The 15,637-nt window shown below is 42.7% G+C and overlaps 2 protein-coding genes across 2 annotated transcripts; one reads left to right on the forward strand and one right to left on the reverse strand.

The window, feature by feature from the left end:
• Positions 1-1,930: 1,930 nt before the first annotated feature.
• Positions 1,931-12,721, reverse strand: LOC143127518 (uncharacterized). The gene is made up of 11 exons (XM_076289075.1): positions 12,684-12,721; positions 12,477-12,552; positions 12,131-12,253; positions 11,994-12,022; positions 11,703-11,836; positions 10,898-10,949; positions 10,260-10,317; positions 10,007-10,103; positions 3,392-3,522; positions 2,418-2,602; positions 1,931-2,060 (listed from the first exon to the last, which is right to left on the reverse strand). The coding sequence occupies exons 1-11, from the start codon at positions 12,717-12,719 to the stop codon at positions 1,956-1,958; spliced, it is 1,026 nt and encodes a 341-aa protein (XP_076145190.1). The 5' UTR covers positions 12,720-12,721; the 3' UTR covers positions 1,931-1,955.
• Positions 12,527-15,620, forward strand: LOC143127520 (glyoxal reductase-like). The gene is made up of 2 exons (XM_076289076.1): positions 12,527-13,978; positions 14,361-15,620. Exon 2 carries the CDS (start codon positions 14,361-14,363, stop codon positions 15,225-15,227), a length of 867 nt encoding a protein of 288 aa, XP_076145191.1. The 5' UTR covers positions 12,527-13,978; the 3' UTR covers positions 15,228-15,620.
• The last annotated feature ends 17 nt before the right edge of the window (positions 15,621-15,637 follow it).

Genomic DNA, 15,637 nt, shown 5'->3' on the forward strand with positions numbered 1-15,637 from the left:
AAGGATTATCGCCTAAAAGTAACAGGTAGGTTTAATCCAATAATCTACTGATTTTTGTATGACATAAATTTATCTTCCCTCAAACTATTAAGATAACACAATAACTGGGGGTTATTTCTTTTTAACTCCGAGGAACACTTTCTACAGTTTGGAGTAGAAGTTAAAGGGGGCGGTGTAGATTAACTTGATTTCTGTGTGGAGGTTATTATGGGAATGGAGGAAAAAGTTTAAAAGACACTTAAGAAATAACCACGAATGAATAGCCTACTAACATCTGTCCCGCATCTCTGTCAGAGTTAACAATTAAGTTGTGAGGAATAGCCTACCGCCGAATGTCTGTTTATGTTTTTTTATTTATAGCATGAACACATCAAAATCACAAATAATCTAGTCAGTCGGTCCATTCTGGGACCAAAGAGGGCGCTCTATAGTCGGACAAGAGGGACCAAACTACATCGACATGACAGTCTTAATATATTAAAAAAATAAAGAATATTCTTTTATTTTTGTTCTGTAGCCTACAGTATTTCTATTATTATTATTATTATTATTATTATTTGGGGCACATTTATGTGTGTGCTATTTTGAATGTTTTGCCATATTTGTCTTTTTTTTTTTTAGAATGTGGACACGTCCAGGCATAGCCTCTTCCCTGATTTATTTGCTGTTGGTCATAATGGTCGGGTTATCCTTTGCTGTGACCACTCTGAACAGTTTTCGCGGCTGCGCTGTTCGCGAGTTCTCATTCATAGCGCACAAACCTGGCTGCAGATCTGTGCGCATACACACCGAGGCATGTTGGGGGAGATGCCAAACATGGGAGGTAAGTGCGACTCTTACACAAAACCACCAGCCATACGGTCATAGCCAACTCATATCAGTCGACTGTATCCGATGCAGTTTACTGTTGTCCCTCTGCTCCTTTCAGAAGCCTTTACCTGAGCCACCCTACATCCAGCGCCACCACCGAGTCTGCACGTACAGCCGCATGCGCCACCTGACTGCGCGCCTTCCTGGCTGCCCTCCAAATATCTCTCCCCTCTACCACTACCCACACGCCCTGCAGTGTGACTGCTCTGTCTGTTCACCTCACCACACGGAGTGCCAGACCTTTTGAGGGAGACTGTCAGTGGCGAAGGTTTTGAGGATGAAAACAGCTTTGGGATGGAGAGAACAGGCTATTACATTATCATTAAGATTGCCCTCATAATATTGCATGATAATACTTTCTTTTGCATTGCATCATTGATATACTGATAACAAGTGTTATTGTCAGGCTTCCATATTCTCTTGGTACTCAATACCACACAACTAACACTAAGCCCATCCAATAAAACACAAGTTAACCCCACCATGCTGTGTATACAAGTGTATAGGCCTATACACAGGTTAATGCTGTTTCGTCATTGTACTTCTCTAATATACACACTGTTCTATCTATAGTCTGCATAACTGTATGTGTTTATGTATGTGTTTCATCAAGTAATAAATATACCAGACAAATATTTATTTTTCTTTGTTTATTAAACATTTCTCATTTATAAAAAGCCACATAAATATAAATTAAGTATGTACATTCACTACATCATTAAATTGCACAGGTTCGGATGCAGGTGCAAATGAAGGTCTGCAGTTTGGGTGTGCTTGTACTACTATGGCTGAAGTGGTTGGTTAAGTGACTTTGGAAGCTCAGACAATCGTATACTATACGAGTATTTTCATATTGTTTTCTCTCTCTCTCCCTCTCTCTCTCTCTCTCTCTCTCACACACACACACACACTGACACACACACACACACACACATATACTCTCTCTCTCTCTCTCTCACACACACTGACACACACACTCTCTCTCTCTCTCTCTCTCTCTCTCTCTCTCTCTCTCCCTCTCTCTGGTGTATGAATCCATGAAAAGTTGCACTGTTCTGTAGGATAAGTTGCGTAGCCATTGCTCCTCAGTAGCGGGACTTGCGGCACATATCACACTTGCACGCTTGTGCCGTCACAATCTCTATGTCATCGTGGTGGCGGCCCCGGGGGCAGTCCAGCCGCACTTTCACCTGAGGAGGAGGACACAAAGAATGTCAATTTCTTCGAAAAAAAAAAGGAATCTAATCCAAAATGACATCTCTCAAGAAAAATAACATACAAAATAAATAAATCTATATTTACATAAATATTTATATAAATATATTATTATGTATATCATAGTTTCAAAACAGAACACATTCAACAATACAGGCCTATATCCAGCCTTCTCTTGAAGCTGCATTTCCTGGCCTAAACTTTTATCCACTGATGAAAAACACTGCTGCAGAATTACGAAACAAGTGTTGGCATATCTGATATCGAGGTTTCTTTATAGCGCTCTTTAGGGCCATGGAGAAGACTCGGAAACAGCGAGCGGCCGGACTCACTTTGGCATCTCGGCTGATGGTGCAGCACCTGGAGGCCGAGGTGATGTTGTGGGTGAAGTTGGACGCCAGCAGGACCGAGTAGCGCGACGGGAAGGCGCTGGACTCACAGTAGCCCACGCAGGCGTACACCACGTGGGTCCCGCGACATGTCCCCTTGCGGTCACTGCGAATGGTCACATTGAAGGCTGTGACATGGAGAGAGAATGTGTGAGAGAACATGTCAGCCTGCCCCATTCTGCTCATGTGCAAAACATGCACGCCAGACCTGACAACCAAAATGTCTACCTGAGATGTGAACACTGAAATGCTACATTTGTCTGCATATGGAGAAATATTGATATCAGCATGTGTACACTACTCACAAAAAGTTAGGGATATCTGGCTTTCGGGTGAAATTTAATGTTTCAGTACAGGAAGTACTGAAACACTGACATGCACATTCAGGTTCATCCTGAAATTTCACCCGAAAGCCAAATATCCCTGACTTTTTGTGAGTAGTGTATGTACAGTATGTACAATATACATACAGTATAATATATCACATATCAAGTGTCATAAGTATATCATTATTCTGTGTGCGGACGTGGTGTAGCAATAGTAAGGTCGCCAATTGACAATCAGTCGACCCTGGACCCAGGCCAATTCCCGGCATTACAAGGCCACAACACTTTGGATAAAAGTGTCTTCTAATTACTGGTCAACTCTAACTTAAACTTCAGAAAAAGTCTGTGCGAGTTGTGTGTGTGGGCTCCTTAAAGTGTGAATGTGTGTGTGTGTGTGTGTGTGTGTGTGTGTGTGCGCTAGTCTGTAAAAGTCTCTAACAGAGACTGTAGACTCTAACTTTAACTTTAGTCTGAAAAAGTCTAAAAGTCTATGTGCAAGTTGTGTGACTTACGGTAGAGGTCAATATCAGTCAATTCTAACTTAAACTTTAACTTTAGCCTGAAAATATCTGAGTGAGTTGTGTGACTTACGGTAGAGGTGGCAGCCGGGACTCACCACCTCGTAGCTCCAGCTGATGGGACTGAGCAGCACCAGGGCCAGCAGGGGCACCATGAGCACGACGAGGCCCGAGGTCACGCAGCCGGACATGGGGGACGCGGGTCTGGGAGAGGGAACACAGCAGACACAGCACAGGTCATCACACCGTCCACGCGACTCTCTGAGGTGCCGCAGAAACGTAAAAGTCCTTCTACTTTAAAGGCGCAGTCAGTGATCGTACACGATTTCGAGCCGATGACATTTTTTGTCACGTTCAGTGAACATCTCTCCTCACGATCCGCGAGCTGCCCATCCCATGAGGACACTGTAAAAGAACCCGGTCTCTGTTTGCAGCCCAGGCTCCGAAAACTGGAAACAAACAAATTTGGGGCAGCCTGTCCCCCAAACAAAAACAAACCACTGTGCAGAGTTCTTCTGGGAATACTGCAGGGAGGGGTTAGCTACCTCTCCGGTGTGTTTTGTTTGATCCTTGATTAAAATGTAATGTAAGTTTTGGACAAAAGACTTTGCTAAGAAATTTAAATATAAGCATAAACATAAACAAATGCGACCTTTAAAACACCTTTAAAGGAACAAGGCAACTTTTGGGGAAATTAGCTTATTTTCTGTCCACCCTAGAGTGAGATGGGATACATACCCTTCTCTTCTCTGTGTGTGTGATTGGTGTATTCCTTAAAGACTATCTATTATTCAGTATATGCACTGTTGGATTTAAGGTTCAAGTGCTGAAAATCTGAACTTTTTATTAGCCATGCCTGGTCTGTAGCATGCTCTTTACTGAGCTAAAATCATGCTTTTAGACTCCCAAGGTGGATTCTGTCTTGTTCATTAACACTGGAGAGTTAGTGAGGGTGCACAAATACAATGTGCCCTTTATATGTCTATCAAGATCCCATCTACTTCTTCTCCTGACAGGCTACGAGCATACTTGCCTAACCATGGGTGTGAACACATGAAGGCAAGTGCTTCAAGAAAACGTTCAGTGTAATACTTGTATTTAAATTATTATTTTGTATCGTTATACCCAAATAAAATCCAACACTTTAGCATACTGGGAGAAATGTCTAGCGTTTAAGTGTATTACCGTCCAAAGCATCAACCTTATGGATCACCTCCTTAAAAGATGGATCACCTCTCACCACAGAAAACCTCACGCCTCTATAACCTTGTGAGTGATTAAACAATGTTTACCTCCATGCTAAAGTCATCTTTTCCTTAAGGATCTCAATTTCCCTGCTATGGGCTTGACCTGACCCTATCTCACTCTTTCCAGCTATGGCATTCTAAGAGCTCTACAAGCGTTCCAATTATTGCCTTGGGACACCATTATCGGGGGTGCGTCAAATTGCCCTCTCATTGTAGGGGAAACTTTTCTTCCTTTTTTTCTTGAAACGGGAACATGGTTATCCATGCCTTAAAATTCTTTCAGATGAGTCATATGTCTACACACTTATCAGTGTTATTTCTACTCAATAATTTATACTTTTGTCAACTAAAAAAATATTTTACATTGCAACAGAGCTTAATGTTCATATACCTTCATTCTAAACCCTAAAAAGGAGATTGATCAATTATGTATCATTTTAAAAAACAACAATTATGTATCATTTTAAAAAACAGCAACTAAAGTGAATAAATCAGACATGATGATAAAAAAGTCATGTAAATCATAAAAGATAGATTGTTGTATATGCAGATAGCTTAGTAATATTTTTACATTCCTGGAAATTCTACACTACCACATACAAAAATTACAGAATTAATTGAACGACTTTCCACACACATTGTTCACAAATTTAGCACAGTTAGACAGAGAGGTGCATTTTTACCTGTAGGCACGTTCAAGCTGGATCCAGGTGTACTCAGGTAAGTCACACGTGTGGACAGGTGTGTGTACTGCAGAAACGCTGCCTGACACACAGCTTATAAGTAGTGCAGGTGAGGATAAGCTCTCCACTCCACTCCCACTCCGGCACACACACACACACACACTCACACACAAACACACACACCCCCTGCTGCTTTCAAACAATCTACTGTATGTGTGTCAAAAACCCCTCCTTCCAGTCTAAGTGCTCTGTGTGTACCTATTCCCCGTTCAACACCTCTAATGTCACTCTCTCTTCCTCTCCCTAGCTCCTCTCAGGTTCAATATCCTTCAGTTGTAAATCGAACGGAAGGGATGGCGTGACTGAGGAAACTGGAGGAGTACAGTAGATTGGTTTCCCAGTAGGGGCAATGAAGGAATGGATTTATACGGCTCAAATGAACTGGAGCCATGTTTTTTTTTTATTTGACCTTACACGTGAACCCCCAGAACATGGTATTCTCTAGATACTACTTTTCCTTGTGATTTATAAATGCACCCGGATCTGTGTGGGAGTGTGTGTGTGTGTGTGGCGCGCCTGTTTGACATGCTGTATCTGCGATGTGTTAAAGTGGGGTAGATACACCCAGGGCTACCCCCCTCTAACCCCCCCCAATCCCAGTTCTCTGCCTGGGTTTTCCATTCTCTCTGTTATTCTGGGCTGGGCAGAGGGAGGAAGCCCATGGCAGGGTCAGAAGGTTCTGTGGGTTTGATTCAAGGGTGTGTGTATGTGTGTGTGTGTGTGTGTGTGTGTGTGTGTGTGCGTGCGGTTGTACTTTGGTGCTCTATTAGCATTTAATGGGGTTTTCTAATGATGGTCAATACCACTATTTTACCTCCATGACTCCATGCACTCGAGTCCAAACAATATTTCATTTTACGCATCCGTTCAGAAATGTAATAATATTGCCACTGCAGTGTCTCAATGACCATTCATGGCGCACCACTTTGTGAATGAGGCAGCAGAACACACTGTGTCCTGCCAGGCCCCCCCGCACGCACCACACAAATCTTTGATGCCTGATACAGACACACCCTGTTTAACATAAAGCAGCCCACTGTCCCCATAGTCCAAGGGGTGCGAATCACAAACCGGTACAATGCATTCCACACCCCTGACAACAGCGACACACTCACGCAAACTAAAACTATTACACCCCTCGACCCCCCCCCCCCCGTGTCAAGCGCCTTTCATGATGTCATTGGAAACGGAATGGCTTACATCACTAAGTCCCCCCATACCTTTCCAAACACATGCATAGACACACGCGTATGCGCACGCACATGCACGCATGCAAACACGCACTTGACAAAATACTTCCTGTCGCCCTCCAAATAGACTATGGAGATCATCACGTCTCTCTGAACAGGATGGAAAAGTCGACTTTGTGATTTTTTTTTTTAACATGAATTTACCACCTATAAATTACTACTAAGGGCTCCCGCAATACCCCTAAAACACATGAACTATGAACTGTGTGAAAAAAACACCCACCAAGGTGAGACCCTCAAACAGAAAACACATGAGAGAGCAGGTTTGAGAGCGAGTGAACGGAAGAGAGAGAGAGAGAGAGAGAGAGAGAGAGAGAGAAAAGAGAGAGGAGAGGAGGAAGAAAGGGGAGCGCTAAGGGCAGAGAGGGTGAAAGGACAAGAGGTGAGGAGAGCAGAGTGCCACTGCCTTTAATGAGTGGGAAAGAACGCAGTAAGGCCCTCCGCTCCGCTGGCGTCATGCTGCCCACAATAACTGGCCCACAAGTGGACGTGGACATATTCATAATATTATCGTTTTTCAAGGCAGCCACGTCTCCAGGTTACAGATATTTCAAACTGACTGAAAGTACAAAACCATTTGAGTGAAGGACAACTGGCGTCGGAGTCACGGCACTGAAATGAGTTCAAGTCTTACATCATATATGGCTTATTACCCCATATGTTGATATATGTCTTCGCAATGTATGACAATTCAACAATCTGCAGTCTTTGGGCACTTTAAAGAAATTCTAGCCTTAAGGGTCGTTCACACCAGGAACTATGAAGATAACTGTAACTATAACAATATGAGCGTTCACACTGACCAACGATAAGGAAAGTCTCTCCTCATGTTGATGAATGTGATGTCTAAAATGTGATGGATTCTGATTGGCTGTCAAGATTTTTAGCACTCTGAAAGTGATCCCCAACGATATTGTTCTTCATATCGTCGTCATTATAGTTAAGGTGTGGACGTTGTCATTCATATTAGCTAGAGCGATACTTTTTGCTGTTATCGTAATAGTCCTCATTCTTGTGAACAGCCCTTGAACGACTCTTTAAATTGTCCTTATCTAGGTTTTAGAGGAGTGGATCTGTTTCCAACTGGCTCAAGAGAAGTGCACAAATGAGGGGGGATTTGAAGAGAGGGAAGACAATGAACACTGAAAGAGAAACAAAGAAAGAAGCAACTGCAGTATAGGTGCATTTACCACATGTTCCATTTCATATATAGTTAGTTATAGGACAGTGTGTAAACACTGAAAATATGATTAGATATCGATCCGATACCGACACAAATAGCTGGATCGGGTATCGGTATTTTGCAACTGCTACACCAACAAGTTCTACAGCTACTCGGTGTTGAGTAAGGGATAATGTATTGTCCACCAATAATTATCAGTAAATAAGTCCCGACAGGGCAAACAGGACCCCGACGCGCAGCACTGACATCTGATCAGTACTTGACATCAGCCTACACCAAAGTCCACGCGGCGGTATCGAAACTTAACGTGTTGGATCGGTGCATCACTAAACGGAAACAATTTAAATGGCGATTACATGTATCTTTATGATGGTTACCTGGAACAATTATGCAATGACACAGAGCCTTCAGCCATTAATTGACATTTAGAGTCTGTTTCATAACTGCCGATGGCTGAATGTGGGAGAATGAAAAGCATTAGTAAAGATGGCATGAGGAAGTCATCTGCATGAATACACTAAAGTGACAAGGTAACCACTTTGAGAGAAATCCATAATAAGAGCTGGCACCATGTGTCTTAAATGTCTTCATACATAAACACACTTGTATCATCTCCTCTACACACACCTTTATCTAAGATGTAGATTTTACTACCAGGTTGAGGAAAAAACTACTGAAGTTTGGCCCATATGAACTGTTTATTACCATAAAAACATATACAAACAAATAACAACAAAGCACAAATTCCAGACTCAGTATCATCTATAGGCACAATGCACAATGTTTTGTCGACCAATCCTAAACATCTCAAAAGTAATATTTCCTTTTACATTAACAAAATGTGGATCTCAGACTGGCATGTAAAGGTATGTCCAAACAACTTGTAAATGCACAATCCTAGGGCCAGTGCCACTCATCTTTTGAAGAAAAGTGAAAGGGGAAATGTTGCCCTGTAGGTAAAAAGAGAGAAAAAAAGTCTAATTTCAGACCTTCATTTCACACCTTAAAGGAGAATTCCGGTGTGATATTGACCTAAAGTGTGTTGAAACATGATACCGAGTGTGAACGTATGTCTCATAGCTCACCTTGGCTTGTCCCCTGCACTCAGAAATCTGGCGCTAGTTAGCCAATGCTACCAACAGTGTTTCGTTGCGGTGCCTCGGGCATCGGCCTAGCCATGCAAATAAATCACTGTTTTACACCATTTACGAGGCTCAAGTAGCTTCATACTTCATTGGTAGACTTCCGAGGGCCTTGACATTTAAAACGAGACATTGAGAACTTTGAAAAAGCACTGGTAGTTTACTTACAAGACGATTTATACAGACAGTATCTTCACGGAGTTAAGCGTTTGCAGCCATCTTGAATTTAGTCACGATAAGTCGAGCAACGAGTAAGAATGAACAGGTATGATAAGGGATCTGATTCCAAAAATAATTCTGTGGAAATGCATGGATTCCAGTTTCTTCCAGTAGCAGCAACTGGAATCCATGCATTTCCACGGAATTCTTTTTTGAATCTGATCCCTTATCATACGTACCTGTTCGTTCGTACTCGTCGCTCGACATATCGTGACTAAATTCAAGATGGCGTCAAACGGTAAAATTCCTTAAGGTACTGTCTGTATAAATCGTCTTGTAAATAAACTACCAGTGCTTTTTCAAAGTTCTCAATGTCTCGTTTTAAATGTCAAGGCCCTCGGAAGTCTACCAATGAAGTATGGAGCTACTTTGAGCCTCGTAAATGGTGTAAAACAGTGATTTATTTGCATGGCTAGGCCGATGCCCGAGGCACCGCAACGAAAAACCGTTGGTAGCATTGGCTAACTAGCGCCAGATTTCTGAGTGCAGGGGACAAGCGGACAAGCCGAGGTGAGCTATGAGACATACGTTCACACTCGGTATCATGTTTCAACACACTTTAGGTCAAAATCACATCGGAATTCTCCTTTAACTAATACTAAACTGAACTAATTTCTACCTAAGATGTGAATCCCACTTTCCAAGCCCACAAGACTATGCTTATGCTCCCAGAGTGTAGTACTGTACAGTAGCTGCCTGGCGGCTCTAGCTGTTGGCTGCAGCAACTCGAGCTAGGTAGAACCGACCACAGCACTCAGTGACCTCAAGAAACCTCGAGATCTATGTTGAAAATCACTGGAATTCTCCTATAATTAACATAACATCTCACTTTTACCCAAGATGTGGATCCCATGTTCCTGCCCACAAGACCAGGAACAAAGGGAGTGCCCAGTGAGGCCTATACCTGGCCAGCCGAGTCAGGAGTCCGGGCTTCTCCTCCTCTGGTGATTCTTGTTCAGGTTCATCTGGTGCAGTCTCCTCTTCTGAATCATGTGGCAGCTCTGTAATGAGATTTGTGTGTGATTCGTGAGTAATGAGTGACAAGTTTACAGATACAGCAAACGCAAACATTAAATTGAAAATTGAAATAAAAATGTCTGATCAGTGTTGGCTAATATTTGAAGTCAGACTTTTGTAGCTGCAAAATTTTTCCATACCTTCTGCTAGGTTTTCATCTTGCATGCTGTTCAGGCACTCTTCTAATCCAGCATTAACCTGACAGATAGACAGGTAGACATAGAAAGTAAGACTACTATTCAATGAAAAAAATCATAACAATAATGTAATGTATAAACTGTATATATAATAGCATATACAGTATATGTATATGTATGTATGTGTGTGTATATATATTTGATAAAAAAAAAACAATGCAACTGATCTCAGCTGGTATTCTGTCTGTAATGGAGTGGAAAGGAAATTTCTGACTGACCCCAAACATTTGACCAGTAGTGTATATATGACATTGCAAGACATTTGTGGAAAGTTTGGAAAGGCAGAAAGGTGTGCATGGGAGGGTGGGTGAGAGAGAGAGAGACAGACAGACAAAGAGAGAGAGAGATAGAGAGAGAGAGAAAGTCGATGACTGACACAAGTACTTCTGCACATTTGAACATGTGCGGCAAATCAGACTCTCTAAAAATATATGAATCTTTCTCAGCTTTATTTTTAATCTGCTGCTATAATTAACATAATCATGCCAGTTATTGCGCCTTACTGGGCTAATCTGTCAGTTTAGGCGCCCTGCAGCGCCAATAAAGCATGATGTAGAACCGAGACGCAGACAAGACCTTACCCGACTGTCACACTCTATTGCTTCTGCCCCATCAGTCAGCTCTGGAGAGTCCCTGAGAAAGACGAAGAGAGATGTACTATTTTAGTGGAATTATTTTTGTCCCCACAGCTATTATGAGTCAGGATTTGTCTGTGTTAAATTGCGTGCTCATTAATTGCTTTGGAAGCATGACTGTGCTTTACACAGGAAAGGCAGAGAGAACATTTCAAGACGGAGGAACAAACGCATAAAAAAGGGGGGAAGAGGAGAGAGGTGTCTTGATTTGTCGGCTCCAACCTGACACGTCCCATTCCTGTTGCCATTTCCAGCACATTTAACAAGAAAACAACAGGCCCAGTAGGGACAAGTCAGCAATCCCCACAGCATGAGAGCCACAACTCCCAGAAACACACTCACAAAACACTATGTGTGGAAAGGCCCTATTTTAGAGGGTGGGAAACTCTCTTCGGATGCAGTCTAAACCACTGGGCCAAAGTGGTCCGAGTGTCTGCATCAGAAGCGAGTGCTGCCCTGTCCCCTTGCCTGAGTGGAGGTGTGCAAGAACTATCTAGGCATTTTAGTTCTGGGAACTAAATAATTATGTGCAGCCCAGTGGGTGAATGACAAGGAGATTGAGATGATGCCCAGAGGCTCAGTCAGTCTGTTCCATGACAGGGTCACGTGACTACTGGACTGAAACTCGAACACTGAACAGGTAATGCTCACACACAAGGTGAGAATAAAACAACACAAACACACACACTCCACAACACAAACACACACACTCACACATACACACACACACACAAGTGCAAATGGTACACACTGATGACCGCCTTGTTGGCTGTATGCATCCTTGATGGGTTGACGAAGGGTGCTCTCTGGTGGCTGTTCCTTCTTACTGCGTTTTCTTGGTCTGCCAGGGCTAGAGGGGCGTGAAGAAGCATCCTGTTTGGACTCCTATCGGGCAGAGCAGCACCAAAATGCACATAACAACAAAGAACATTTAGCTGCAGCACAATTTTCTCATAATATGTTATTGCACACAGTTAGATGGGAAATATAGAAAAATATAGATAACTATTGTTTCAAAACAGGGAAAACAGGAAAACCTTACAGTGACATCCCAGTCCTCTGTTTGCTTGCCTGCTTGGTAAAACAGAAAATAACCATCACATGACTGACAGATGTGACTGTTTACTGAGCACTCTACTACTGAGGGTGGAGAACAAGACAGAGGCTGCTGCTGCCCACCTGCGTGTGCGAGGCTGTGGATGCGGGGCTCCACGTACAGCGTGATGAGGTGGGGGTACGGAGACAGCTTCACCCCATTCAGTTCAAAACGCAGGTTCGACACACGCTCCCACCTGCACTTGTCTGTTTAATAACATCATCACACATTTTTATTTTGTCCAGAGGAAACCACAGTCACAACCACAGGCATGATCATACTGAGAAGATCCATGCACACTTGGAAAGAAACAAAACTGCACACCAATTAAAGGTGGTAGCAAGTACAGAGTATGTTGAATCTCTAACTCAGTTTATCTCTTTCATGTAGTTAATAGTTATCATCTCAGAATACCACTCCTATCCTTACAGGGAAAGATGTTGAAGTGTTTCGTTGCAAATGGTTGAAGGGTATCCAAACCGGCAAGAACAATGCGAATGGCATCCTACAAAACAGTCATGAAGTGTTTAAAGCAAGAGGTTAAAGAAATATGTGAGAGTGTCAACTGTTCACTTCGTATTGTGTGGCTTCATGTCTGGTTTGAGGATAGCATATCCCTGTTCATCAATACCTCACCTCTAGCTCCTCATTAACAAAATGATCATACGTCATGTCCTCACCACTATGAGAAAATGCAAAACACACAGGATTAAACCTCAGTCATCCCTCCAACCCACAAACAGACAACATGCCCTCTAGCTTACTTGCCTATAATTGCCACCGCAAGTGATCTTGAACTTTAAGATGTGTCGACCAGCCTGAAAGAACCTGATCTCCGGGACCGGGAACGAGAAGGCCTGTACTGGCATTATGCTATTGCTATACATGGAAAACCACAGCAATCAGACAAGGAAACATTCTACTGACATATTATTAAAAATACTATAAGTAGTTTTGATAAGCATAGGCCTACTGATTAGTCATTACCTAACTGAATGTCTTTGCAAAGCTATTTGGGCTGGGTGACATGCTAAAATGAGGCCTAAGTGTTAAATATGTCTCATTTTTTGACATTTAACATTTAAATGAAACAGTTAAACAGCCTAAACATTTGTGATTATATTGCTGACATGTTGAAACCCCTGTGATGTCAGTAATGAGGTTGTGTGCCCATACACAAACTAAAATAAAAAGCCATGAATAGTTTCAAACTTTTGGGATACAATATGCTGTTAGCTAAGTCAGTCAATGTGTTTGTCTAATCTAACATTCATGCTATAGCTGCTACCAATAATTAGCTAGCTGCTATATCTAGCATTAGTCCATCTACACAAATCTACATCCAATCAGTCATTTCTCCTATATAAAGTGATAAAATTATAAAAACTAGTCTGGCCTACTTCAAGTTTAGTAACGTTACCTTACAGTTTACCTCAGCTAGCATGTCATAACAGTATAACGTTATATCTTCCAAAGAGACTGCCTAACATTAACTGTTAAAATTGAACCTTCAGCTGTAGCAGCTAACTGTAACGTTACATCGAACTTTACAAAGTTGAAAACATCCAGAATATTACCGAAGTATTCTTCACTATGTAATAATGTTATTCAAAGTTCAGGATAATTAATGTAACTTATATATCAATTGCAATAGCGACATTAACAAACCACATTAGCTATATTTATTTATTCTTTTCAGAAATGAAAACACAAACTTACTTCCCGCCTCCCTGTCTCTATCTATAAATTGCATTGGTTGAAATTATATCCAATCAGTAGAACGCTCTGTGCTGACTTCGTGTTAGGATTGGTTAGTCTCAGGTTCAATCCCACCAACCCTGAAGGTGTTACATAACTTCAGAAATTTACACATGATGCAGTAGGAGCTTTCTTTTACTGTAGGAGTCCGTAGCGTGCAACACAAATTCAAAGTAAGTTGAAAGAAATGACAACTGCAAGCTTGCGAGATGAGGAACATAAATGTACTGGACTTAACTTTTAAAACAGTGGAGGGTAACGTCAGAATAGCATGGCAAAGAGGACCAAAGCCTACTCGACCTTTGAACTCACCCAACAGTTTGGTTAGAGAAGCATAGGGTGGCAGTTTGTTAAAAATATTGTCTGTCTAGTCTCATGGTGAAGAATGCTAGGGTTAGGATTATTTATGAATCCTCTTGGTATTTATTTTGTTTTGTAAGATATTACTTATTTGACTGTATAACCTTTGTTGGCTAATAGTAGGCCTGCTTCGAACTACACATACAAAAAAAAAAATCGATTTTATATTCTGCTTAATCTCCTTTTTGCTCACAGATGTCTGACCCTCAGCATTCAGTTTTGCTGAATACAGGTTCCCGGATGCCACTTGTAGGCCTGGGCACAGGTAAGCTGCGTGGCCTGGAGACCATAATGCTGAGTGTGGATGCCGCCCTTGCTGCAGGTTATCGTCACTTTGACACAGCTGCTGTGTACCGCAACGAAGTGGAGATAGGACAGGCACTCCGTGAACTGCTGCCAAAGCATGGGCTTCTGCGTGCTGACATTTTCGTCACGAGTAAGCTGGGGCCTCGGGACCAAGGCCCCATGGCACCCGCAGCCTGCCAGCGCAGCCTGGATCAGCTGGGACTGGAGTACATCGACTTGTTCTTGGTGCACGAGCCTGGCACAGAGGGTCTACGTGTCGAGGACCCTCAGAACAGTGCGAACCGTGCCCAGAGTTGGACGGCCCTGGAGGATTTCCATAGCCGCGGAAAGTTCCGGGCCATAGGGGTGTCGAACTACACCGTGCGTCACCTTGAGGAGGTGCTGGCGAGCTGCAAGGTGCCTCCTGCCGTCCTCCAGGTCGAGTTCCATCCCAGACTCGTCCAGACTGAACTGAGGGCCCTCTGTGCCCAAAGGGGTGTGTGCTTCGAGGCATTCTCTTCGCTGGGCTCAGGGGCACTTCTCTCAGACCCTGCGGTGCTGGAGGTGGCCAAAGGGTGCGGGAGGACGGTCGCTCAGGTGCTGCTAAGGTGGGCAGTACAGCAAGGCATACCTGTGCTGCCCAAATCATGCAATGCCAGTAGGGTGCGGGAGAATGGGCAGCTGTTTGACTTTGAACTCAGTCAGGAGGACATGGACAAACTGACTGGCTTGGACTGTGGGCAGAGGTACGATTTGGACCCCACATCTGTAGCGTAGTCACACAGGCATCAAACATCCTCTGGAGTCAGAATCCAGATTTAATGTCAAAAACTGCACTCAAACCACTATAGCTGTCTTATAATGTCTTTACAATCTGGTAATTTGATCATACTATCAATACAAAGCCAAACAGACTGTGCGATTTTACCCATGAATCAATTAATGTGAGCACAACACACGCATCTGAATGAAACGCAGTGTGAGTTGATAAAAACATGCACTGTTTCTGCCCGACTTGGGAGGCGTGACCTGACTATCTAATGCACGAAATTAATATAATTTCATCCATCACACTGAATTAGTGTTCTTTAACAATGCTGCCCATGTCTTACAGTTAACAATTTGTGCTGTCAGTGTTTAATAATGTAAAACTACATTGATTTATAAAATTATCCAATACCAACATG

The sequence above is a fragment of the Alosa pseudoharengus genome, unplaced genomic scaffold (genome assembly GCF_046254945.1).
Source record: "Alosa pseudoharengus isolate Yale_2024_CS ecotype anadromous, Long Island Sound unplaced genomic scaffold, YU_APseudo_1.1 YU_APseudo_1.1_scf_17, whole genome shotgun sequence".
Classification (NCBI taxonomy): Eukaryota; Metazoa; Chordata; class Actinopteri; order Clupeiformes; family Clupeidae; genus Alosa; species Alosa pseudoharengus.

Excerpts from the sequence above, each read along its gene's own strand:
- LOC143127518 (XM_076289075.1), bottom strand. The coding sequence starts at position 12,719 with ATGACGTATGATCATTTTGTTAATGAGGAGCTAGAG. Across the intron at positions 10,950-11,702 it reads AGCCAACAAGGCGGTCATCA|GGACTCTCCAGAGCTGACTG; the intron begins GTGTGTACCATT and ends CGTCTTTCTCAG. Across the intron at positions 10,104-10,259 it reads AGATGAAAACCTAGCAGAAG|AGCTGCCACATGATTCAGAA; the intron begins GTATGGAAAAAT and ends ATCTCATTACAG.
- LOC143127520 (XM_076289076.1), top strand. The coding sequence starts at position 14,361 with ATGTCTGACCCTCAGCATTCAGTTTTGCTGAATACAGGTTCCCGGATG.